Raw genomic sequence first — 27,480 nt, forward strand, 5'->3', positions numbered from 1 at the left:
TTAACTAAATCCTGAAGAGTTGTTTGAAGCAGTGCTTCCTTAATATGAAAAAGTACAAATGTCTCATATCCACAGAGCAAAACAGAAACAACTCCCAGGTCTTTATGACTGGTTGCTTTAAGAAAAAAAAAAGGGCAAGTTTTATAACAGACTTATGAAAACATTTTGCAAAACATATTTCATCCTTACCAAATTCTACTCTAAGCAACCAATATTTCCACTACTAATAGTAACATTTCCAAGAAAATTCTTGAGAGGTTCATATCAAGCTAATATAGAAATATTCAATTGTTAATTACAGAATATAACTGAATTCAAAATGATAAAGATAAGAATGAATTATTAACTATTATAACATGTACCTTACCTTGTAGTTTTTTTAATACAGCAACCTCCATTTTTAGAACTTGCTTTGGCTGTTGAGCGGATTCCACTTTCAGTGCAACATTTTCCCTGGTAAGCATGTCCAAGGCATCGTATATTTCTCCAAAGCCCCCACCTCCAATCTTCCTCAACTATTTAGGAAATAAAATAAGAATACACACAAAAAATTACTAGCAGATTCTAATTGAAAATAAATTCACCTGTCATAATTAGGAAATAGCATGTAATTTTACTATCTGTTTTTATGATAAAATATTAAAAAAAAGATCTCAGCATTGTCAAGTTATGCACATACCAAAAAAGAAAACACCTAGAATACATAAAAACTTTTACCACAGATTTGTCACAAAAAGTAAAGGAATTACTTTAATCACAAACCACTTTAAATATTTAGCCAACAAAATTAGAAATGTCACCTAAAAAAGTTACCTGAATGCTTCTCTACTTACAAATGCTCCTCAACAACCAGCTTTGTTGTTTTAATTCCAAAATAATCTTTGCAAACTTTTCACCCCATGGAATTTTTTTGCCAATTGAAATCACACTGTCCTCCTGCTGTTCATCGATTTTCTCGAGCAGGCCCAGTAACGTCTCCATTGGAGACTTTGTTGTTACTGTGTTTGGCATATTGAATACGTCGCGGGGAGCTTGCCAGGCTCTGCCGTGCGGGCAAGATACTCTCGGTAGCTTGCTGGGCTCTCTGAGAGGCGCAGAGGAATCGAACTTGGGTCGGTCATGTTGGCTGCGTGCAAGGCAAACGCCCTACGGCTGTGCTATCGCTCCAGCCCTGCCAATTGAAATATTATCCAAAATTAATCTCGTTGAGATGTGTTATGTGGGGAGGTGAAGGTGGGAGAGGGTAGCATAATGTTAAGATTAGGTACCATCCTTGGTACCATTTACCTTCCTCACTGAGATACCTAACAGACAACATGGAGTGGGCAAAATTAGAGCTTCTGCTCCAAATTATCAGTGATCACAATTTACCTATTTCCCTAAGTGGACAATACTGCCCCAGGAGGTTGCTTGAAGGACCTGGGCACAGTAGTAGCCTCAGATGCAACTGGTGGTGGAGCATTTCCTATTTGTTCACTTAAAAAAGGTAAAGTTAATTCTGGGAAGACAGTTACTTTCATCCTAAAACGTGGTTGGGGTAGACCAAAGAATTTGGGAGCCTATGAAAAAGTAAACTCTACTCAAATCAAGCATTTTCATCAAACTCTTAATATTCTTCCAAATTAAATTTTAACTGTGGAATATCAGCATCTTTAAGTAATAAAAGCAAATTATGAAGAATAAATCGGGAACCTAAAGGGCTATGAAAAAATGGCAGCAAAGAGGTAATAAGCTTTAATCTAGATATAGTATAAAAATAGCCTTCTTCTATTTCCTGAAACTAGGTCTTCTCCTTACCATTATTATCAAATATGTAGGATGTCTTATAAGGTTAAAAAGTCATCACTGGAGGCACAAGATCCTAAATCCTAACCACCCAAAGGCTTCAGCTCCAGTTCTATGCTGCTTTCTCTGCTGCACTGATTACTGACCTGGGCTGAATATTTTAATTCTTAAATTGCTACAGAAATGATTTTTGAAGTCATTGTTGGTCATTTAGGTTGGCTAAATACTTCAGTATCACTTGTATTAAAATACTACTCTTCAGGGCCGGAGCAATAGCACAGTAGGTAGGACGTTTGCCTTGCACGCGGCCGACCTGGGTTTTATCCCCGGCATCTCATACGGTCCCCCAAGCACCGCCAGGAGTAATTCCTGAGTGCAGAGCCAGAAGTAACCCCTGAGCATCTCTGGGTGTGACCCAAAAAGCAGGAAAAAAATAGTACACTGCTTTTTAATCTCATGTTAAGTTTGACTGATATTCCACTGTAATTGCCCTAGCCCCGTACTGTCAACCAAGCTTCAAGGAATGCAGCACTGCTATTTTTCTTTTTCTTCTTACAGCATTTGGCAAAGTAGCATTTGGCAAAATAGAAAACTAAGTTTTATTAAGTAACATATTGCTTAGTATAAACAAATTACAATTCTTCCTTATTTTGGTTTGATGTTAGAAACAAAGAGATACCATGAAAGAACTCCAGGAGAACTTAAATTAAAATCAAGTTCCCCCAGAGATAAATTTCAATGACCTAGAGCACATGCTCTACATGCAAGCAGACCCACATTCAATCCCTAGCACCACACGGTCCCATGAGCATCGCCAGAAGGGACTCCAAGCACAGAGTGAAGAACACAGTTTTTTCACTGCACTCTGTACCACTGGGCATGGTGCAAAAAAGTAAAAATACAAACAAAACACTCAAAAATAGTAGTACTGTAGCACTGTCCTCCCATTGTTCATCGATTTGCTTGAGTGGGCCCAGTAACATCTCCATTGTGAGATTTGTTGTTACTGTGTTTGGCATATCGAATACGTCACGGGTAGCTTGCCAGGCTTTCCCATGCAGGCGAGATACTCTCAGTAGCTTGCCAGGCTCTCCGAGAGGGGCGGAGGAATTGAACCCAGGTTAGCCGAGTCGGCTGCGTGCATGGCAAACACCCTACCGGCTGTGCTATCGCCCCAAAATAGTAAAATAAAATAAAATTCTCTGCCCTCGCGCCTGGGTGTTCCTTCCCGGAGTCCCTTGGAGGGGAGCGGGTTGAGCTTTCCTCCCCGCCCCGGCCAGGGCTACGGCAGCCGGAGACCTCCAGGACCAGCCACCACCATGCTGAGACCACTCTCCGCACACATGAAGGTACTGGCAGAGGGACAAAGCCACGCGGGTTCCGGGGCCGAGACCTCCAAGCCTACTCGAATTGGAGTCGAGCATCTTCCACCCAGATCCTCCAAATTCCAGTAGGCGGGGGTCACACCCACCACCTGGCCCCCTGGCGCCGTGTAATCCCATCAGCGGCCAAGACTCTGAGACTATAAAATCCAGATCCCGGACGAGAACAGTGCAGTCTCTGCCCCCGCGCCTGGGTGTTCCTTCCCGGAGTCCCTTGGAGGGGAGCCGGTTGAGCTTTCGCGGCCGCGCGACATCTTATTATCTCATTCCTACTTTGGACAAACTCGCAGGCTATCGAATGTAGCCTGCCCACAGGGCAGAGTCTGGCAAACTCCCCGTGGCCTACCAAATATGCCAAATACCAGTAACAATGATGGGTCTCATTCTCCTAAAGAGCCGTGAATATAATCTCAGGGCTAGGATGAAAGAGACGTTACTGGGGCCTGCTCGAGGCAATCGACGATTAACAGGATGATGAAATGAAATGAAATGAAAATAAAATTCCAGAACTTTATTTCAGTTAACTTATTGGTTGATGGGCCCTGATTGGTACTTATGATTATATTTTATGGCTAGAGAGTTAGACCACAGCAAGAGTTGGACCAAATATATACATACATAGTTTTGGGTACAGCACTTGCCCTGCATACCACTGTCCTGGGTTCCATCCCGGGTACCCCATACAGTACCTTAAGCACCACCAGGAATGATTTCTGAGTTCAGAGTCAGGAGTAACCTCTGAACATTGCTGGGTGTGGCTCAAAAATAAACAAGCTAGAATAACTTTAAAAACTCAAACAATACCAAAGCTTATTTTATTTATTTTGTTAGAAGTGTTTTGGGGGTGCTCAAGAGTCATGCTGGCTGGCGCTGGGGCACCATCTGTTATCTGGGATCAAACCTGGGGCTTCTGTATGCAAATCATATCGTCCAGCACCTTGAGTTGTCTTCTCTCTAGCTAAAGATCTTTTTTATTTCCAGAAAGTGAAGAAACATTGTCTCATGTTTTGTCTCACCAGAAAAATCTTGCCAAATGGTATCTATGCTGAAATAAATTTTGGTCTTTAGTCTAGTCCCAATCATTTCAACAAGATTAAAGCAGCCACTTCTTTAAATTGAGCTCTACAAAATCCTAAGACATCATCGATACTTCTGAGATATACATACAATTTTATAGTTAAACAGTATAGTGAAAGTGCTTATGGATCAGGGAAGGAATAAAAGTAAGGCTTGACTGAAGCATATAATAGATTCTAAAGAGGGCCTTAATAATAACCTCCATCATTTTGTTCTTCATTGTGACAGTGCAGTTCAGTAAGAGGTATAGTCTATTTCCCTATTTCCTAAAATCTGAGTGGATCTTGTAACTTTTAATTAATAGAACACAACAAACCGACACTGCCTAATTTCTGAGAATAGTCATTAACCAGTGCTACACCTTCTATTTCTTGTGCCTTAAGGAGCCCGCCATCATATAAAAAGTGTGACCATTCTAGAGCAGTCACAGTTCTATGCAGATAGTTTATTAAAGGTGCTATCACAGTAGGAGAGGGGGAGAGGGAAGGGGAAGAAACTAGGACTGAAAAGGCCATGAGACACCAGACAAATCATTTGGAAGTAGATTCTGTGACCAACCAATCTTGCTAGTGTCACGTGACTAAGACAAATATTAAAACAAACTTGTCCCCAATCCTTAATCTACAAAGCCATTTTAAATCTCAAAACTTCGTTGTTGTCTGTTTTCTGTGTCTTACCTGGCAGTGATAGGGCTTAATCCTGGCTCTGTGCTCAAGGATCAATCCTGGCAGGGTTCAGGGAACAATGTGTGATCAATCACATGTAAGGCAAGCACCCTACCTGCTGTACTATCACTGTAGCCTCACAAATCTCAAAATTTTGGGACAGTTATATAACAAGAAATAACCCAAAATACCATCAACCATAAGCCTATGATTTCTTTTTGAAAGTGCTCCTATGCATTACTATGCACTATCCCAAATTCTGGGGTGAGTTCCATATATGTGTTAACTCTAATTATCAGGTTGAAGTAACCATATCTTCATTTTGGTAAAGATACATTAAAATATATTTCTTGATATATTTACTGAAAAAAGGCAAGGCAAATTCATGTTTGACATAAAAAAGATGATAAAAGGTTGGTTCTCTTCCAATGGCCCATGATTGTGGTATGGTTCTTTTCCTGTATTTAGTCAGGTAAATTTTTCTTTTTTTTTTTTCTTTTTTCATTTTTTTGGGGGGAGGGTCACATCTGGCAATTCACAGGGATTACTCCTGACTCTGCACTCAGGAATTACTCCTGGCTGTGCTCAGGGGACCATGTGGGATGCTGGAAATCAAACCTGGGTGGGCCGCGTGCAAAGCAAACGCCCTACCCACTATGCTATTGCTCCAGCCCCCTCGGGTAAATTTTTAAAGTTTACTTTTTATATAATCAGTAAAACACATGCCACAGGAATTAACTGTATTTCTTTATTTCCCTTACAATGTGTTTTTTCTAAAGGGCAATCTTTTTCCTATCTGTAATAGGTTAAAGAAACGAATAACATACCTTTGCTAATGGAAAAAGTCTGTTTACAAATAGATTGAAAAATAAAATATATTTAAATAGATCAAAACCAAAAATAGATCGTTTTAAGAAGGGGAAATATGGCAGATTCCAAATTGAGGGTAAGAATATATTAAGAACTATGAGTCTGGGAAAGTGGTTCCATGGTAGAGCAAATATTTCATGTGTGCAAGGACCCAGGATTGAATCCTCATAACTACAGAAAAAAAGAAAAGATTTCAGAGTCATTTAAAAAGGACTCAGGAGACAAGTTAGTCAAGTTAATTTGAACATTAGTAAGGAACGCAAGAATACAGTGAAATACACAAATATTTAAATCCATGAATTCTTAATTATACTTTTAAAAGTTCATTCACTTTTACTTTTGGGCAGGTTTTGGGCCACACCTAGCAATGCTCAGGGCTTACTCCTGACTCAGAACTCAGGTATCTCTTCTGGTAGGCTCAGGGTACCATATGAATGCCGGGAATTAAACCTGGGTCAGCCATGTGCAAAGCAAATGCCCTACCTGCTGTGCTATCGCTCCAGACCCAATGGCTTTTTTAATGGTTTCAGTTTTGGGCAGAACCACACCAAGTAGTGCTCAAGAGAGCTATCCAATATACTGAGGTGGAATGAACCTGTATTGAAGTGCCTTACTATCTACACTAACTCTCTATCTCCTAAAAAAAAAAGTTTACCTTCAGAGGAAGTCAGAGAACCAATTCATTGTTTTGAATATTGAAAAAAAAATTTTAAATCAAGTATTTATTCTGCTTGCCTAATCAGGTTGTGTTGAAGAATGAACAAATAGTTGATAAAAAGTTTCTCTTTACAGATACACTTCAACTAATAAATGAAGGGATGATTTAAAAAAAAAAAACTAAACAGACCTAGGTAATGAAAATCAGTAATGCTGAAACCACAAAAAAGATGGACAATAAGACATTCCGTATTCCGTATCTCCAAGTGAAAATTCACAGTGCCCTCTATAAAAAAACACAAACAAAAAAAAAACCCTCCTACACCTCAATAAACAAACCTAAAAACAGACATAATTAAGCTTCTGTATATAACTAACCCTTTACATAAATTGCAGCAGTTAGAGAATTATGTTAACACCACAAGGAAGGAAAAGTCATAGAACTCTAAATCATGGGAAATTCTAAAGGCAAATGACCTAGTTTCTTAAAAAATAATAATAAATTTTAGGGGGTATGGTACCGCCAGCAGGTAAATCTGTACCTGTGAGGCGAGTGCATCAGCAGCATGATGGCGCCTTCAGACTTCCAGATACCCCAAAATTGCTGCCGTGCCTTTGGCCAGACCCCAAAAACTTGGGGCAAAGTTTACCAAGAAAGTAAACGGCCAAAAGTTAGGTATGTGGGAAACACACCCACAAACCACCTCCGACTCAGCTATATAATTGGAGGCATGGCCTCTCTGGTTCCTGATTGAACTGCTTAATGGTCATGATCCCACAGACTCAGAAACAAATCTCGAAACCCAGCGGCTCGCGGCTCTTAGCAGAAATGTGTCCGGTCCCTGCAGCAGGTTACTGGTGCTAGGCCAACCCAGGTGGGAATAGGTTTCATGCCTTGGCCTGTTCCCCCTGGCAGCCCAGTGGCCGCCATCCTCCAGAGGCCACTGGACAGTCAGGTTTGGGCTCACAGTGACAAGACACACAGGGCCTCACCGAATGGGGGTGGAGCCGGTCCTGTCCTCCCCTCCACAACGAGACCCCAAGTCATCGCCCATGAACGGTCTCTCTGGCTCCTGATCAAGCTGTTTAAGGGTCATGATCCCAGAGACTCAGAAACAAATCTTGAAACCCAGCGGCTTTTGGAAGAAATGCGTCCAGACCAAGCAGTAGGTTACTGTTGCCGGGCCACCCCAAGGGGAAAAAGGTGTTGTCCCTCCGCCTGCTTTCCCCTGGCAGCTCCGGTGGCTGTCATCCTCCAGAGGCCATTGGACAGTCAGGTTTGGGCCCGCAGTGATGAGACATTTTGGGTCTCATGGGATGGAGGTGGAGCCGGTCCTGTCCTCCCCACCCAAACGAGACCTCAAGTCATCGCCCACAAACGGCCTTTCTGGCTCCTGATTAAGCTGCTTAACAGCTATGATCCCAGAGACTCAGGAGTAAATCTCGGAACCCAACAGGTTTTGGCAGAAATCCCTCCAGATTTAAGTGTTAAAACTTCATAATTTTAAAATCACGTGGCCACTACTGCAGCCACGTGACATCATGTTATTCATAACCAGCAACAAAAAACAAATTGTCTACTGCTGCCTTTTCAGCAGATCTGAGTGTTGGGGTAAAATCTCAAATAATAATGGTGGGTCTGGTGTCAAAATATGAATGTGATCAAAGTAGAGAGAGTAATGTGGAAATCATCTGCCCACAGGGATGGGGGTATACTGGGGTTGTTAGGGGTGGAGAATGGGCACTGGTGAAGGTATGGGTGTTTCATTGTATGACTGAGATTTAGACCCGAAAGCTTTGTAACTGCTCTCACGGTGATTCAATAAATAAAATTATAAAAAATGAAAAAAAAATAATAATAAATTTTAGAAGTTCGGAAAGATAGCACAGCAGATAAGGCACTTGCTATGCACATGCTAAAGTAGGTTCAATCCCCATTACCCCACATGGTCCCCCAGCACAGTCAGCAATCCCTAAATGCAGAGCCAGAAGTAAGCCCTGAGCACAGCTGAGTGCGCGCGCACGCGCGCGTGTGTGTGTGTGGGGGGGGGGGAGATAAAAAGTTAACAGAAACCTAGTAGCACTGTAGCACTATCCTGCCACTGTTCATTGATTTGCTCGACGGGCACCAGTAACGTCTGCATTGTGAGGATTGTAGTTACTGTTTTTGGCATATCGAATACACCACAGGGAGCTTGCCAGGTGCTGCTGTGTGGGTGGGATAACTCTCAGTAACTTTCAGGGCTCTCCAAGAGGAGGAATTGAACCCAGGTCGGCTGTGTGCAAGGCAAATGCCCTACCCACTGTGCTATCGCTCTGCCCCTAGAAACCTCGTAACTAAAAGAAATGCAAATGCTATCTACCAGATGCAAAAATCTAGATGTTACTGAGATCTAGATTCAAGCTGTTAAAAATGTATGAAACATGGGGCTGGAGTGATAGTATGGTGGGTAGAGCAGTTGCCTTGCATGCAGCCAACCTGTGTTTATCCTATATGGTCCCCAAAGCACTGGAGTAATTCCTGAGTGCAGAGCCAGGAATAGCCCCTAAGTATGGACAAGTGTGGCCCAAAAAGAAAAAACAAAAACAGTACAATCATAGAATGTAAAAACTGTAGAATACTTTGTGATATTAAGAAAACAGTGTTTTTTTTTAAGTATAACAACTATGTTAGTACATTTTTAAAAGAAGCATTGTCTTCAGAGATAAATACTTAAGATCACAGAGCAGAAATGCTACGGTGAAAGAACTGCTTCAAAATATTCTGTCAGGAGGTTAAAGAAATTAACACTGACCAACAAATGATGGCAGCAGTAGGGCATGAGTACAGGGAATTTATTATATTGGTTTATTTTTATCTATTGTTATTTTTCCTTAATAAGAAAAAATCCAGTTTACTGTTATCAGTTCTTAATTTTTCTTGATCGATGTATACTATCATTTACCTTACTCAAAAGCATTAACTATTAAATGTTAGGAAAATTTAATACAAGAAAGTGGAAGAAATGGAATATGAGCAGAACTTATCATAGAAAAATAAACAGAAGTTACTGCTTTAGGTATATAAGCAATATATGGATTATCAAAATGTCAAAATACACCTCCTTCGACTTAGTCTCTCTTCACTGTGCTTTTTCTTTCTCCCCTCACCATGTTCTCTCTCTCTCTCTCTCTCTCTCTCTCTCTTTCTCTCTCTCTCTCTCCCCTCCCCCCTGAAATATACTTACCACTTTCCATCTTTCTTTGACCAGGATTCCAACACTGAGGATATCCGGCTGTTCTCCTCCTCCACTCATTGCAATTCACAGGTGTGGCAGAATGGCTACACAGGCATCCAGATCCCAAGGGTGGTTTCCATTGAACCTGCAATAATAAAACAGAAGCAGCAGATCAAGGCTAATTAGTTAACTCAAACTCCAGCACTAACACACACTACTAATTCTATATATTACATTAGATTGCATTGTTATCAAGGGGTAAACAACCACCATCACCACCATCACCACCACCCTACAAAGTTGATTCTAAATTCTGTTTAATGCATTTTTTTAAAATACTCTTTGGAATCTGCTGCAGATGAAATGAAGGTCAACCTACTGGCTAATAGCCAGGTTCAAATCACTCCTCTACAATGCAACATCCGTAAAGAAGAGAAGGTGAATAATTTGGTCAAATCTACTTTAGGTATTCATGGTAGGATTGATTTCTTGGTAAACAATGGAGGAGGCCAGTTCATGTTTCTCGCTGAAAACATCAGTTCAAAGGGATGGAATGCTGTGATTGAAACCAATCTTCTATATGTGCAAAGCAGTTTACAAATCCTGGATGAAGGAGCATGGAGGGTCGACTGCCAACATCTTTGTCCTGACTAAAAATCGATTTCCAGTAGCTGCACACACTGGAGCTGACAGAGAGAGTATCTACAACCTCACCAAAACCTTAGCTATCGAATGGGCTAGCAGTGGAGTGAGAAACAACTGTGTTGCCCCGGGAATAATTTATTCCCAGACTGCTTTCAACAACTACGGTCATTTGGCAAGAGACATATCTGAAGGGTATTTTGAGAAAATCCCTGCTAGAAGACTTGGAGTTCCTCAGGAGATCTCTCCCTTGGTATGCTTCCTGCTCTCACCCGCAGCTTTCTATATCACCAGACAGTTGGTGGACGTGGACGGGGGCCAGTCCCTGTATAATCAGTCATTTCAGATACCAGATCATGACAATTCGCCTGAGGGACCAGGGGACCTTTCAGATGTGAAAAAGTTGAAGGAGACTTTTAAGCAGAGGGCCAAGCTCTAAGCCAAGAAAGCAGAGGGGTGTCTCTGCAGGTGCCACACCAGCTCAACAATGCATTTGTATACTTTTCAGGGGCTAATAATATGTATGGGGAAACCACTCTCTCCCATTTAAATGTTATTATTTTATTTCTGTAATCAAGTCCTAACTGATGCCTTTTCACTTGAGATCGAAAACAATTTGATAGGAGTGGAAGTGAATTTAATGTTTTATTCATACTTTTCATTACTAAGAAAGATATTTTAAAAGTCAAACAACAGAAAATAATAGAGGTATCTTGACATCCTAGAGATTTTAATGCTTAACTATAAAGGCAAGTAGTATGCATTGTTGTATCAGTCTCATGCTTCAAACCTGAATTATGCAGTGATCTTATATTTTCATGCAAATACTTCTCTGGATCAACAAAATTTTGGGTAAATTTTTATGTTTTTTTCATTAAGTTAAATTTATATAAATTGTATTACTGCAAGGGAAAAAAATAAAGTACTCTTGGGGGGGACTTGAAAGACAGAACAGTAGAACAGTGGGTACCCCCTTTGGGGAAATTTAGATAAAACTTGGTTTACTGTCTGTAGGTAAAACAGCCTAATCTATAAAGGAACTCAATGTTATACATGCTGTCACTAGTCTGATACGAGCATTGAAAGCCAGAGCTTTACTAGGGTGAAGCTCATCTCACAGTGCAGAATTGCTTTCCTCCGGTCTGAATTGGCCAAAGTGTCGAGAAGGGCAACTAAACTGGTTAAATTAGAGTAGATTAATATCTAGTTCTAAAATACTGTGAATTTTCTTTCTATACTTTATTGCATCTCATTTTCTGTGAACAGTCATTTAGAGAGAACAAGAATATTATCAGCTCTTAATTTCTGTTGCATCATGGGATTAACAACTCCTGGACCAATGCAATGGAATATTATTAAAGGATTATGTTTTAACACTAGTGAGAACCATCTTCCATGGGGAGGAACTGAACAGCAAGTAAGGTAGAAGTAATTCAGAACTGTGCTTTCTGTGCCATTAATGAACCTAGTGGAAATCCTGAGCCTCCTCTCCTAACACCTGTTCAGCATCAAGGAACTTAGAGGTGAATCGGCAGCTTGACCTTATACAAATGATCAAATGTTCATATGTTCAAGGTATAAATATCTGTTGGTTCTCATTGATAGCTTCAGTGTATGGGCAGAAGCTTTTCCAATCTGTACTGAGAAAGCCAGAGAATGGCTAGGTGTTTCTGTGTCCATTAGAAAAATCTGGACACAGGAAGTTATATTATCAACCAAACCTGTTTGTAGAGTTAATCCTTTTCATTGTTTTAATGATAGAGATGGGTATGGCATTATGTTGCTTTGGTTTCTGTTGCTTTAACTCTTTTTAAGACCTCATCGAGAAATCTCTCACATCCCTGTTCGAGATAGTCTCCCAAAACCTGAGACAACTCAACCTTCAACCTGTTGTTCCTCAAGAACAGAGGGCTCTGCTCTGATCTGGTGGAGGGATGCTGTTTCTACACAGACCACACTGAGGTTGTCAGAGACTCTATAGCCAAGCTACTGGAAGGCCTTGAACGACATCGGAGAGGCCTGGGAGAATTGGTTTGAGTCTTGTAGATCCTCCTAATTCTGGGCAACAATACCGAACTCTACCCACTGAGGAAAGCTGCTCTTAACCATGGTCCTTGAATAAGGCCCCGATCCCCCCACGATCTCTAGGATTAGAGATGCTCATTAAAAGAAGTGGGGAATGAAAGAATCCATATTAGGGCATCAAATTTTTGTGTGCTTCAGCTAACTTGCAACATTGCTTTCTGTAAAACTGCTTGGCTGCTTTGCACCTGGGGGAGAGGGGACTTGGAAAGTGAACAGGGCATAACTTCTTTCTAAACCAAGTGTGACAGGATTCAGGTGTATTTACTGTTCCTGAAATGTATTGTCTCAGTAAAGCACCCTGCAGACCTGGGTAAAGGATAACTCAGGATGCAGTGGTTGGGGGAAATTGCCCTTTCCTGGAGTGCATTGTCTCACTAAAGCACCCTGCTGACTTGGGTAACTCAAAATGTGGATGGTCAAGGGAGATTACCTAAGGCTTAATGATTCCGGCTACAACCTTGCTTGTGCTGACAATTGATGTATGTAAATGCTTATCTTTGAATATATAGGCTAAGGAGTGAGGTACTTTTAAATGGATTGGTTAAGAAAGTATATGTTGTTACAAATCTATTGGCTATGAAATGTGCGGGCCTTACTGTAACGGCCAGTGAAGGTCTATATAAGATCCCCTTTGAAGAAGCTCGGGGCTCTCAGCCACTGCCCATTTTGGGGTATGCTGCGGAGCCCCAGCATGCTGGTCTAAATAAACCCCGTTTTTACTCCTAAAAAAAAATTTAAAAAAAAACCCCGAACTTCATCAAAATAAAGTTTGGGTATTAGAAGATATTTAACAGAGTCAAAAGGCAATCCATGAAATGAGAGAAAACATCTACAAAGTGTGTATCTGATACTGGGTTATTATGTAGAATATGTAGAGAACTACAACTCTATGAAATAATAGACAACATGAAGGTCAGGGAATAGTTCAGTGTTGTAATGCAGGTGCTTTACCAAATGCAAAAGGGCATGAAGTCATGAGTTTGAGGCCTAACTCTCCCACACATGCCAAATATAATCCAGGCAACAACTGTTCTTTAGGATCCTTGGTGCAAAGTGTACTCTCTACAATGCAGTCAACCAAGTGTGTGAAAGCATGACATGGGAAGGGGTAAATGAGAGGGAAAAATATCTTAAATTAGCAAATATGTTTTAAAAATGAGCAGAACCTGATTAACATGTTGCAGAGATGCCTCCAGACCTCACACCAAGCTGTCATCCAGGGCAAACCACAGAGGGGGCCGGTGAGTCCCCCGACCTGACCCAACTAGCCCCAGCAGCCAAGAGCCTCCAGAACTCATTCACTGCCATGCTCATGGCCGATTTCCACAGGCTCAAACAAGCCTCATCCATGAGGAAATCTGCTGAAAAACCCAGGTAATGTGGACCTAGTGACTGAAATTTCTAGGCTCACATGGAGTCAGGAATGGGCGACCTCCCCACTACCCTCTCCCTATGCTTCCAGCAGCCTGGCAATCATGCCCATGAACTGCCTCTGGCACCAAATAAGCTCATTAATGGCCATGATCCAGAGACTCAGAAATAATCTCTCGGAAGAGAGCAACACAAGCAACATGCCACAGAGATGCCTCAGGACCCCAAGTCAGCATCCAGTTAAAAAATAAATTAATCTCAGTAGTATCACCATGTGCCACTGTTCCCACAATGCTGGGACTTGGATTTGAACTGAGGTTGCTGCAGTCACAATGCAGAGTACTAACCACTATATAATCACAGTGAGCTACCAGGGACTTTTTTTTGGGGGGGGGGGCACCCAGTGATGCTCAGAACTTAATCCTGGCAGGAATCAGGACTATATGGAATGCTGGGGACCGAACATGGGTCAAGGCAAGCACTTGACCCACTGTACTATCTCTTCAGCCCCTACTAAATGTCTTGGGCAGTTTTCTGATGTCACTTTAAGATTCTTAATTATTATTAAGATTTATTTTAGGGGGCTGAAGCAATAGTACAGTGGGAAGATGTTGCCTTGTACACAGCCAACCTGGTTTGATCCCTGGAGACCCATATGGTCCCCTGAGCATGAGTGCAAAGCCAGGAGTAATCTTTGGGCATCACCAGGTGTGACCCAAACAAAACAACAACAAAAAATTATTTTAGGGATCAGAGAGATAGTACAGTGAATAAGAAACTTTGCATGATGCTCTGTTGGATTTGATCCCTAGCACTGTGTATGGGCCCTGAGTTTACCTAGGAGTAAACCCTGGGCACAGGGCTATGAGTAAGCCCTTAGTACCACCAGGTGTGGCCCCAGGACATATAAATATAATTTATTGACTTGGCTGAAGCGATAGCACAGTGGGTAGGGTGTCTGCCTTGCACATGGCTGACCCAGGTTTGATTCCTCCATCCCTCTTGGAGAGCCCAGCAAGCTACCCAGAGTGTCCCGCTCACATGGGAGAGCCTGGCAAGCTCCCCGTGGTGTATTCAATATGCCAAAAACAGTAATGATAAGTCTCACAATGGAGATGTTACCAGTGCCCACTCGAGCAAATCGATGAACAACAGGAGGACAGTGCTACAGACAGTATTACCATATTGAAAATTTTAGAATTCCTGGAGGGTGCGGCCATATTTGTGGCTAATCCACACCTCATACTCTATACACTGGGCTTAATGGCTCCAGCATAAAATACAATCTTCACACACTTTCTTATAAGGAAAACTTTTTCTTGGAATATTCCACATTGCTAGTGGATATTCATTACAAGCAATACAAAATAAATTATTTGGGTCCTGCTTTGGGGACAGGCTTTAGGGGTCGGAGTGAAAACATTAGAAATATGGTGATGGGAAGGTGTAATGGTGGTAATTGGTGTTGGAATATTAAATGTAGTAAATTATTGTGAACAACTTTATAAAAATTAAATAAGTTTAAAAATAATAAAATTAAAATGGGCAGAGAGATAATACAGGGCTAAGGCACTTCTTGCACACAGCTGACCCAGTTTAATTCCCAGCATCAAACACAGACTCTGAGCACCAACAAGCGTGACCACTCCTTCAAGCCCTTGCCACCCACCAATGCAAAAATAGCTTGAATAGACATTTCTCAAAATAAGATACATAAATGGCCATATAGGTATGTGGAAAGCTGCTCAACTTCATTAATGAGAAGAATGCAAGTAAAACACTAGTATTACTAGCTTTAAACACATAAAGCCACAAGTAAAAAAAAGTTTTGAAGAGGGCTGGAGTAATAGCACAGCAGGTAGGGCATTTGCCTTGCATGCGGCTGACCCGGGCTTGATTCCTAGCATCCCATATGGTCCTCCAAGAATCGCCAGGAGTAATTCCTGAGTGCATGAGCCAGGAGTAACCCCTGTACATCGTTGGGTGTGACCCAAAAAGCAAAAGAAAAAAAAACGAAACAAAAAAAAACCCCAACAACAACAAAAGTTTTGAAGAAGATATGGAAAAGTTGGAAACTTGATGTATTGCTGATGAATATGTAAAATGGAGTTACTATAGGAAAGTATTAGAATTCCTAAAAAAAAAAAGAACCCTAAACATAAAATTAAGACATGATTGAGCAATCCCATATTTGAAATAAAATTTAAAAAATAATAAATTAAAAAATGGGCAGAAAGATAATACAAGGCTAAGGCACTTCTTATATATCTTAAATTTCTTGAAGAAGATATTCAAAATGATTCATTTTTGGGGGCGTGGGGGTTAGTGGTACACCCAGCAATGCTTGGAGGATACTCCTGGCTCTGTGCTTGGAGGTGACTCCCTAAAGTGCTCAAGAGTCCATTCATTGCTGGAAATCCAACAGGGGTTGGCTATATGCAAGTCGGCTAGCATTTGTGCCGCTTGGCTGATGTTTGGTGTTATAAGAACGATGTCATCAGCGAAGGGAAGGTTGTGGTGTAATTGCCAACCATCTATCTTCACTCCCATTTCTTCCCATTCCAGTCGTCGCATGACGTTCTCGAGGGTGGCACTGAAGAGTTTCGGAGAAATGGTATCACTCCTCTCCTGATGTCAATGACCACCTCCCTGTAGAATGGTGAGATCCTGGTAGTGAATCCACAATATAGCTCAAGGAGGATTTGATGTATTGACTTATTTTTTTAAATTTTTATTAGTGAAACACCATGTGTGCGGACCTAAAGGTACCGGCAGAGGGACAAAGCCACATGGGTTCCGGGGCCGAGATCTCCAAGCCTACTCGGATTGGAGTCGAGCATCCTCCACCCAGATCCTCCAAATTCCAGTAGGCGGGGGTCACACCCACCAACTGGCCCCCTGGCGCCATGTAATCCCATCAGCGGCCAAGACTCAGAGACTATAAAAACCAGATCCCGGAACTGCGCAGCCGCATTTGCGGCCGCGCGACATTTTATTATGACATCTCATTCCTACTTTGACAAACTGGCAGGCTCCCGAATGTAACCTGCCCACACGGCAGAGTCTGGCAAACTCCCTGTGTCGTACCCAATATGCCAAATACCAGTAACAATGATGGGTCTCATTCTCCTAAAGAGCCTTGAATATAATCTCAGGGCTAGGATGAAGGAGATGTTACTGGGGCCTGCTTGAGGCAATCGACGAATAACAGGATGATCTGTGATCTGATCTGTGAAACACCATAAGGTACAGTTGTAGACTTACACATTTTTGTGCTTGGGTTTCCAGTTATACAATGATCAAGTACCCATCCCTCCACCAGTGCCCATTTCCCACCACCACGGATCCCAATATCCCTCCCACCCCCCCATCACCCCCATCCCACCCTGCCTCTGTGGCAGGGCATTCCCTTTTGTTCTCTCTCTCCTTTTGGGCGTTGTGGTTTGCAAAAAAGGCATTGAGTGGCAATCATGTTTGGTCTATAGTCTACTTTCAGCATGCTTCTCCCATCCTGGGAGGATCCTCCCAACACCCTTTATTTGGTGCTCCCTTCTCTATCTGAGCTCCCTTTCCCCCTAGCATGTGTGGCTGGCCTCCAAGCCATGGAGCAAAATTCCTGGTACTAATCTTGGCCACTCTTGGGTGTTAGTCTCCTATTTTGTTACTTTATGTTCCCCAAATGAATGCAATCTTTCTATGTCTATCCCTCTCTTTCTGACTCATTTCGCTTAACATGATACTTTCCATGTAGTACCACTTGTATGTAAATTTCATGACTTCATCTTTTCTAACCGCTACATAGTACTCCAATGTATTGACTTTGAACGCCCTGTTTGGGTAGGGCCTCGATGACCACTTCAGTCTCAACAGAATCAAAGGCCTTCTTTAAATCAATGAACGTTAGACAGAGCAGCAGCTTGATCTCCCGAGAAACCTCAATGATCTTGGTTATTGTGTGGATATGGTTCATTGTGCTAAATCCTTTTCAGAAACCAGCTTCCTCGCATGATTGTCCTTCATCTAGTGTTCTGCCAATCCTATTCAGGATGACTTGAGTGAACAGCTTGTGGACAGCAGACAACAGGCATATCGGGTGATAGTTGCCAATGCCGTGGATGTCTCCCTTCTTGTACATAGTACAGTCCTGCTGGTTTTCCATTGGGACGGAACCTTGCATTCAGACAGGTAGCGTGTGAAGAGCCGAGCCAGTGTATTGATGACTACTAACAACAGGTTCTTCAGGTGTTCGGGTCTGACATTGTCTGGGCTAAGTGCTGTTCACTTTTTTACCGATGAAATGGTGTGTCGGATTTCGGAAGGGAGAACATTGGGAGCAACATATCCATCCTGCGGAATTTGGTAAGTGGGCAGGTGGGCGTGGCTATCGGAGATCCGAGTAGAAGTCATGGTCTTCTCCATTGCCCTTCTGGATGATGTGATAGATCCATCAGGATGTTGGAGGGCAGTCATCTTGGTCTTGTAGTTGGTGAAGGACAGGTGGGCATTGCAAATACTTTCCCCAGCTTCTGCCGCATCTGCCAGCACTGCTGCTCTTCTCTCTTTGAGGTCTTCCTTTATTGCGTCTGCACTGCTTTGCGAGCTTGGATGTTTGCTTGCAGTTGTCTGAGGCTTGAGCCAAGCCACGCTGGTGAATGAGCTCGAGAGTTTTTGAAGACAAGTATCTTTGTGAATATCTCTCTCGGTGTTCTTCACACAACCATGGAGGTGCTGAACCAGCTGATAGCATTCCTCGTCAATGTTGTCAATGACAACATCTTCCCATGTTGCCACAATAGTGCCAAAGAGTTCCCAGTTGGTGGTCGTTCTGGGAGTTCTCTTCTTAAATTTTGCAGCCCTTTCTCCCTGCTCTGTGAAGTAGAATTTTGCACAAAAGAGACGGTGGTCTGATCCCGTTTGGAATTCTGGGACAACAGCGACATTGGTCAGGCATGACAGTCGATTGAATATGATGTGGTCAATTTCGTTGTGGAACAGTCCACCAGGAGACTCCCATGCCCAACATTTAGATTCGGCCTTCTGGAATTGTGAGTTACCATGGATGGTCTTGGTCGACACGATGAACTCGGACATTCTCTCACCCTGTTTGTTCCATTCTAGGCCATGGGTCCCGATGTGGAGTTCTTCGGCTGATCTTCTCAGTCCTACCTTGGCATTAAAATTACTGACAATGATCTTGTAGGTGTGGTCTTCTTTATAGAACTTCTTCAGTTCCATGTAGAATTTCTCAATTTCTCCTTCATCATAATTGGATGTTGGTGCATAGGCAACGAAGATAGAAACTGCCAGCAGTAAGCCACATCTATTCACGTGCAATTGTCCAATTCGGGTTGTTAGGAATTCGAATGAATCAATGTTTATGGCCAAGTTCGTGTTGACAAGGACACCAACACCACCGATGCCTCTTTTGTCGCATGTCCGAGGAAGAGTTCTTCCCCAGTGTCAAAAATGGCGTGATGTGATTAATGCCTTCTCATCTCGGTCAGACCACTGATGTCGTACTTGATCTTTCGTGCTTGCACCATCAGGCCCTCGATGGATGCATCTGATGCCAGTGTACGTGCATTGAAAGTACAGACAGTCATTTGTGTTCTTCTTCATTTTGGAAGCCTAGGTCGGCCCTGAGATTTTATCAGCCTCTCCTTCCTCATCCTTCTTAATGCTGCCATATTGGTGGCTCTCTCAGGGTCAGGGGAATGAAACCCATTGTATTTACTGGTTTTGGCATATCGAATATACCACGGATAGCTTGCCAGGCTCTGCTGTGTGGGTGGAACACTCTCGGTAGCTTGCCAGGCTCTCGAAGAGGGATAGAGGCTTTTAGGGCGGCTTCTAATCATCCTTGCAGGTGTTCCCATGGTTCAAAGCATATTTCAATGCAATCAAATATGGTGTGGTAATCTTGTATTAAGTGTTTTATGATGTGTTGCACGGCTGCATTGGGTCCAGGAAGCGTCCTAGAGTGTGTTGGCGGTTGGGCAGTGGAGGTAATGGAGGTCTGCTGGACTGCTGGTAGCAGGCAGAGGGTCTCTGTTCCTGGGTCCATTGAGCCTGGAGTCCGAGGTCACAGAGTTCCACTTTCCTCGCTCTGTGGGGCTTCACTCATGCGTGACTCTTGGCCTGAGTGTCCGGGAAGCGGACATAAAAAGGAAATTATCGTACAGCTGGCCCTTGAACAAATTCAAAATACACAAAATGTTTACAATGTTTTTATAACTACCTAGCAGAATTTTACACTTAATCATGCTTAAATGGTTAAGTCTTGTGTATATTTTACTACAATAAAAAGTTTAAATTTTAAGTACAACTAGGTATCTCTCAATTAAAACTATAAAAGTCAGAGTTGGAAAGACAGTACTAGGGTTAAGGAACTTGACTTGCATGTGGCTGATCACAGTTCAATCTCTGACACTGCCTGGTCAGATGGTGTGACCCCAAATCCTACCCCAAAAAACAAAAAGAACTATAAAAGCCAAGTAATTTTCATTCTATCTCTCTAAATTACCAGCTTAAAGACCAAGAAAATAAGCTTGTCCTAGGTGAAGTCATTTAAAATAAGAAAGTAATTCTAAAAATGAACCTGTTCCAAATAAGAACTGATCCCTACGGGAAAGATCCAGAATTCTATGAGCTATTCAGTTATACTAAACTCTTAATATGACTCCCACTGATACTAACTCAGGCCATTATCCCTGCCCTATGAGTGGAAATGGATCTAGTGACTTGTCTAGGAGAAAAAATAGTAAGAAAACATCAATTCTCAGATGCTATTAAAAAGTCTGTGACATCTACCTGCTAACAATCTCCCTCTGATTCTTCCCACTTGCCTGCTCTGAGCAAACTAGCTGCCATGTAACTCCAAGGCAAAGTCTATCTCTCCAAATTACCTTCTGCTGAGCACACCTTTTGTTAACAGTACTATGATTCTACATATAACAGCTGCAGTAGCTAACAGAGTTCTGAGGCCCTCTACCACTACCCACCCCCCACAAGAAACTGAATCACATCAACAGCAGAAGTTTAGAGCGAGATCTTTCCCTAGTTAAGCCTTTAGATGATTACTACCTTCCTTGACTGTTGCCTTTAATTAACACTGTAATAATAAACACATGGCCAAATCACACCCAAAACACTTACCCACAGACAATATAATAAACACTGTTATAAAAGCATTAATTTTGAGCATCTGTTACGCAGCAAAAGAAAACACACCAGAATTCATTGAGCAATCATTTCTCAAGATTATGCAGGAATAATCAGATTTTTAACACTTCACATCAGATTATAACTGAAATGTGAATAAACTGTTGTCACAATACCAATAATACTAAATAAGGGGAATTCTTTTTTTTTTCTTCCCAGAACTAGTTTGCTCGAGCGGGCCCAGTAACGTCTCCATTGGAGACTTTTGTTGTTACTGTGTTTGGCATACCGAATACGTCACGGGGAGCTTGCCAGGCCCTGCCGTGCAGGCGAGATACTCTCGGTAGCTTGCCGGGCTCTCCAAGAGGGGCGGAGGAATCGAATTCGGGTCAGCCATGTTGGCTGCGTGAAAGGCAAACGCCCTACCGCTGTGCTATCACTCCAGCCCCAAAACCATCAGTCTCAAGGGCAGGGGATGTGGCTCAATGATAGAGGACCCAGACTGCCACTCTGAGGCATAAGTTTAAGATCCTAAAATGCACTGGTGCAGAGTACATGCTGGCAGCACTGCTGTGTGTCCCTGGAGTCACAACAGAAGTGTGCAATCTCTGGCACACCTCAACCAAGTGTGGGAGCATCACAACCAAGTGTGCAACCCTAGCCAGCACTGCACCTAATTGTGCAGGGGCATCACAACCAAAGTATATGACGCCTGGTCACTGTAATGTATCAACAACAAAGAGAAGGGAGGGGGCAGAGGTGGGAAGGGGGAATAATCCAATCTCAGTGCAAGAAAATGAGATATGGGAAGGGAGTAATAAAATAAATTCCTCTTTGGCAATATCCTTGTTCACCTAAAATAAGGAGCAAAAAGCACAATAATGAATTTGGGCAATGATGCTGAATCTGGAGGTATTGCCAAAACAGATCTGAAGATGAATAACAAATGGGCAGAACATATTATAGAGTTTCAATCCACAAAACAACATGTGGTAAAAAAAGAAAAAGAGAAGCTGAGACATTTCTAGATAGAAAAAGATTAAAAATAGACAAAAATGAGAATCATCATTGAGAATCTCCTAAATTATACAACTCCTTAAAGATAAAGACCAGGGAGATGGCTTGAAGGTCTGAAATGTGTACCCAAGTCTGATCTCCAGCACCACATGGACCTTTGAGCACTACTGAGTGAAACTGTACAGCACCAAACTGAGTACCATTGGTCACCCTATGCAGAGAAAACACTATCATGATCAACATATCCTCTACCATAATCAAAAGTTAATAATTCACATTTAAACAATATATATATATATTTGGTGAAGTTAATTAAACATAAAACAAAATTTTATCAGCAAGATAAGAAAAGAAAAATGAGTAAAGAACAAAAATGAGTGAACAGATTAATAAAAATGCTGGGTCAGGGTGGTAATTCAAAAGACTAAACAAATGCTTTTTACAATGAGAGGCATCAGATGATCCCCTAAGCACTGTCAGGAGCAACTCCCAAAGAATTGCTAGAAGTAGCCCTTGAGCACCACTAGGTGTGGTCAACATGTACAAACAGCGCTAAAGCAAAAAGGAAGATGGAAAAAAACTGTACAACAATTCCAAACCCAAAATCAGATCAAATCACATTTACTCAAGAGAACTTCCTGTAAGAGTATTTTCAGAGAAATTAATATTGCCATGTTTGTCTTTTAATGTAGACAAGTCTACCCAGCTTCAAATATTGGCTTACAATTGATGGCTCATTATTTAACGTTTGTGTGTCTGGATAACCTCATCTATAAAAAAAAAATAAAGAAAAGAAAAAAGAATTCTAGAGGCCAGAGAAACCTGAGTTTGATCCCCTGCAGCACATTAGCCCCCTGAGTACCACTGGGTGACCTTGGGGCCTTTAACACCACTGGGTCTCAGCACTGAGCCACCCTAGCCTGGTTGATAGAGGTATGGTTCCATCTAATCCAGTCCGCCCCAGGTGTGGGTCCAGGTCTCCCTGACACTGCTTAGGAGGCTCTGCTTGCCCAAAAAGAAAAAGGATAACAATGGTGTCTTATGAATAAAAGTGGCAATAGGCCAGAATCTGGAAAAACCCCAAGTGTGAGAGCTGATGACTGGGTAAAGAAACTATATTACAACTACATAATGGAATACTACACAACCACCAGAAAAAATAGTCATAAAATTTGTATATAAATGGATGAACATGGAGAGTATCATGCCAAGTGAAATGAGTCAGAGGGGGAGAGACAGACATAGAATGACTGCATTCTATTTGTGGGATACAAAAAAAAAGCATGAAACTAATACCCAAGGACAGTAGGAAACAAGAGCCAAGGAGGACTGGTCCAAGATTGGACGCCTGCCACAAGTGGGAGGGTGGAGGAGGCAGGGCAGTTTGGATAGAGAGGGGCCCACTGTGACAGTGATAGTTGGAAGTAATGACTCTGGACCAGAACTGAGTGCTAAAAGGAGGTAAAGGGATATACATGAGATAACCTTTCAGTACCTGTATTGCAAAACATGATGGCCAAAAGGAGAGGAAGGGAGAGGTGGGGGGAGGGAGGGAGGAAGAAGAGATGGGGGGGGAGAGAGAGAGAGAGAGAGAGAGAGAGAGAGAGAGAGAGAGAGAAGAAAAGAGGCAGGTGGGTGGGGGGAGGAAAACACAGGACATTGGTGGTAGGAAATGTGTACTGGTGAAGGGATGGCATTGTATAACTGAAACCCAATCATGAACAACTTTGTAACTGTGTATCTCATAGTGATTCAATTAAAAAAATATTTTTTTAAGTGGCTATAGGATGACCTCACTGGGGATACCAAGTGCGAGCCAGAGCAGGGACCTTTGGTGGACTCAAAGGGGTGACACCCCCAACAGTATCCCCTCCCATTCTGGAGATGATTGCACTGTCAGGCGTCCATAGTCCAGTTGGGAGAAACACGCACCTGCCCTGCCCTACGATGTACTAAGGATCAGTGTTCAAGTTTGCTGTCTCTGCAGTACACTACAGGAGTCCTTATGAGGACACTGCAGTGTAGAGAAGGTCAGGCCTTCTGGAAAGCCCACCTGCTGCCTGGCTAGACCCCAGCTCTGCCCCACCCCCATCCTGAGAACTCCAAGCATCAGAACCTAGCTAGGGAAGAAGCCACACTCAGAAATACATCACTTCTTCATATCTCACAGAAAACATAGTCACCACAGTCACCACAAACACACACGCACACACACACACACACACACACACACACACACACAACACCTTCAGACTGCAAAAATCACAATGGAAAAGCAACACAGAATCACATCACATTTAGTGAGCAATGGTGGCAACTCTGAAGACTCAGACAGTAATAATCAGATATGTAACTCTCTGATGACTCTGATAAGAAATTTAGAGTGGCAATGTTGAGGATGTTTAAGGAGCTCAAAGAAACTGTCAGAACTGTCAGTCAATAAAACACAAGATGATATGAGAGCAGAAATGAGAAAACTACAAGCAAAAATAACAGAACTAAAGAGTTTGGCAAGTGAAGTGAAAAACTCACAGGAAGACCTCAGCAGCATAGTAACAGCAGCTGAGGACAGAATCTGTGAGTTCCAGGAAGAGATGCAGGAAACCTCCAGACAACAGAAGATGGAAAAAAAGCCTCAAAATAAATGAAGAGCAGACAAAAGAACTCTGGGATAAATTCAAGAAGAACATAAGAATTGTAGGGGTCCATGGGGCTGGGACGATAGCACAGCGGGTAGGGCGTTTGCCTTGCACACAGCCAACATGGCCAACACAGGTTCGATTCCCAGCATCCCATATGGTCCCCCGAGCACTGCCAGGAGTAACTCCTGAGTGCATGAGCCAGGAGTAACCCCTGAGCATCGCCGGGTGTGACCCAAAAAGAAAAAAAAAGAATTGTAGGGGTCCCAGAGACTCAGGAAGGCAATTTCAATAAAGAGGATTAGTCAAAGAAGTTCCAGTGAGAAATTTCCAGAATTGAAGAGCACATGAACCCAGCTTCAAGAGGCCCAAAAGGTACGAGCTAAAAGAGACCCAAATAAAAAGACTTCAAGATATATCCTAATCAGAATGACAAAAGGCATAAATGGAATAAAGGCATAAAAAACAATAGAACACTGAAAGCAGCAAGGTCAACAAATAAAATTACAAAGGAGAGTCCTTAATATTTATGGCAGATTTAGCAAACAATACCCTGAGGTCCTGAAAAATAATGATGGGATATAGCTTTAAGAATATATATAAATAAAAATTAAAACCTTAGCCAAATGAATTCCTCACCAATAATACTTACCCAGCAAGACTCTCACTCAAATTTTAAGGAATGATAAACAACTTCATGGAAAAACAATAGCTCGGGAACGTCATAGACTCAAAACTAATTTTACAAGAAGAACTGAAGGGGTTACTTTAAGATAAGATAAATCTCACAGAAACTGCAAACTTCTACAGAAATATAATAATCTCAATGCCAAGGGTCTAAATACACCAATAAAAAGACACTGAATGACAAGAAGGATTATAACACTGATTCCAACCTTCTGCTGCCTACAAGAAACATATTTGGAGCTTAAGGGCAAACAGATTCAAAGTAAAAGGCTAAGACTATGTCAAGCCAACAGCCTCCACAAAAAGGCCAGGGTGGCCATACTTGTATCAGATAATATCAACTTTAGGCTAAAAATGTTGAGACAGAGAAGGTCATTTCTTAATGATCAAGGGAAATGTACAACAGAAAAAAACTTAACACTCCTAAACAAACATGCACCTAATGAGGGAGCAGCAAAATACATAAAACAACTGCTAACAGACTTGAAGGAAGATAATGATAGCAACACAATAATAGCTAGAGGCCTCAACACTGCTGTCAATACACACACACACCACACACACACACACACACAGCCTTTCATTCCCCGAAAGCGGTCTGAATATACATTCTTCTCCAATGCACATGGGGCATTCTCCAAGAAGGACCACAGGCTGGGTCACAAAACATACCTCCACAAAGTCAAGAGGATAGAAAAGTTAATCCACAAACAGAAACAGAAATAACTCAATCACCTGAAAATCAAACATCTCCCTACTTGAAAAACCAATGGTTCAGAGGGAAACTCAGAGAAGAAACCAAAAGATTCATGGAAACAAACAAGAATGAGGGCACAAGCTTCTAGAACTTGAAGGACACAGCAAAAGCAGTGTTAAGAGGAAAGTTCATAGCTCTACAAGCACTCATCAAGAAGAAAGAGAGGGCGCACATAAATAATCTAATTGCACGGTTTCAGAAACTAGAAAACAAATAATAAAAGGAGCCTAAAACAAGCAGGAGGAAGGAAATAATGATGCAGAAATTAACGCAGCAAAAAATTAAAAAATTCCGAAGATCAACAAATCCAAGAGCTGGTTCTTTGGAAAAAATCAACAAGACCAGTAGCAAGATACATAAACACACACACACACACACACACATACACACACACACACACACACACACAGAGTGAGAGAGAGAGAGAGAGAAAGAACCCTAAACTAAATCAGAAATGAAAGGGGGACATAACGACAGATACCACATAAATTCAAAGGATCATCAGGGATTTTGAAAATCTTTATGCCACAAAATGAGAGAACCCAGGAGAAATACTTGGACTCCTATAACCTCCCAAGGCAAATCAAGAAGATATGGAACACCTCAACAAATTTATCACCATAAAGGAAATCAAAATGATAATCAAAAGTCTCCAAGGAGCCAAAATGATAGCACAGGGGTAAGGTGTCATTTACCATAAGACCACAGAAAATATTATACTCAATGGAAAAAAATTAAAAGTCTTCCTGCTAAGAAGGCATATTCTGCAAATAAGGGCAGAAGACAAGGTTGTCCTATCCCACCACTGCTATTCCACATAGCACTAAAGTACTTGTCATATTAATTAAGGAATAAAACGATTTTAAGATATCCAGATAGGAAAGGGAAAAGTCAAACTTTCACTATTTGCAAATGATACACTATATTTAAAAAAAAAAAAACCCTAAGGAGGGGCTGAAGCAATAGTACAGCGGGTAGGGCGTTGCCTTGCACACAGTCGACCCAGGTTCAATTCCTAGCATCCCATATGGTCCCCTGAGCACCACCAGGAGTAATTCCTGAGTGCAGAGTCAGGAGGAAACACTGTGCATTACCGGGTGTGACCCAAAAAGCAAAAAAACAAAAACAAAAAACAAAAAACAAACCATAAGTACTCTACAGATAGTTTTCTAGAAACAATAGATTTGCATAGTAAAGTGGCAGGCTACAAAATCAACAAGCAAAAGTCCATGGCTAGCCTATACACAAATAATGAAATAGGGGGTGGGGAAGACTAAAAAAGCAATCCTGGGGCCACAGCAATAGTACAGCAGGAAGGGTATTTGCCTTTCCACATGGCTAACCCAGGTTTGATTCCTGGAACCTCCTACGACTCCTTGAGCATCACCATGAGCAATTCCTGAGTACAGAGTAAGGAGAAACCCCTTAGCATCACCAAGTGTGGACTACCCCACCCCCCAAAAAAAG

At 42.0% G+C, this 27,480-nt stretch overlaps 1 protein-coding gene and 1 pseudogene across 1 annotated transcript in view; one reads left to right on the top strand and one right to left on the bottom strand.

Annotated features, from left to right (window-relative positions):
* The window catches only part of TTBK2 (tau tubulin kinase 2), a 137,664-nt gene that overhangs the window by 88,824 nt on the left and 21,360 nt on the right, over positions 1-27,480 (bottom strand). Inside the window, exons 3-4 of the mRNA XM_056134271.1 lie at positions 9,664-9,799; positions 368-515 (exon numbers count right to left, since the gene is read on the bottom strand). Of these exons, the coding sequence (XP_055990246.1) occupies positions 368-515; positions 9,664-9,732 (217 nt within the window). The 5' untranslated portion in view covers positions 9,733-9,799. The remainder of the gene's footprint in view (positions 1-367; positions 516-9,663; positions 9,800-27,480) is intronic.
* On the top strand, positions 9,994-10,798 carry LOC130041738 (peroxisomal trans-2-enoyl-CoA reductase-like; annotated as a pseudogene).

The sequence above is a fragment of the Sorex fumeus genome, unplaced genomic scaffold, assembly GCF_029834395.1.
Source record: "Sorex fumeus unplaced genomic scaffold, SorFum_2.1 ptg000098l, whole genome shotgun sequence".
Classification (NCBI taxonomy): domain Eukaryota; kingdom Metazoa; phylum Chordata; class Mammalia; order Eulipotyphla; family Soricidae; genus Sorex; species Sorex fumeus.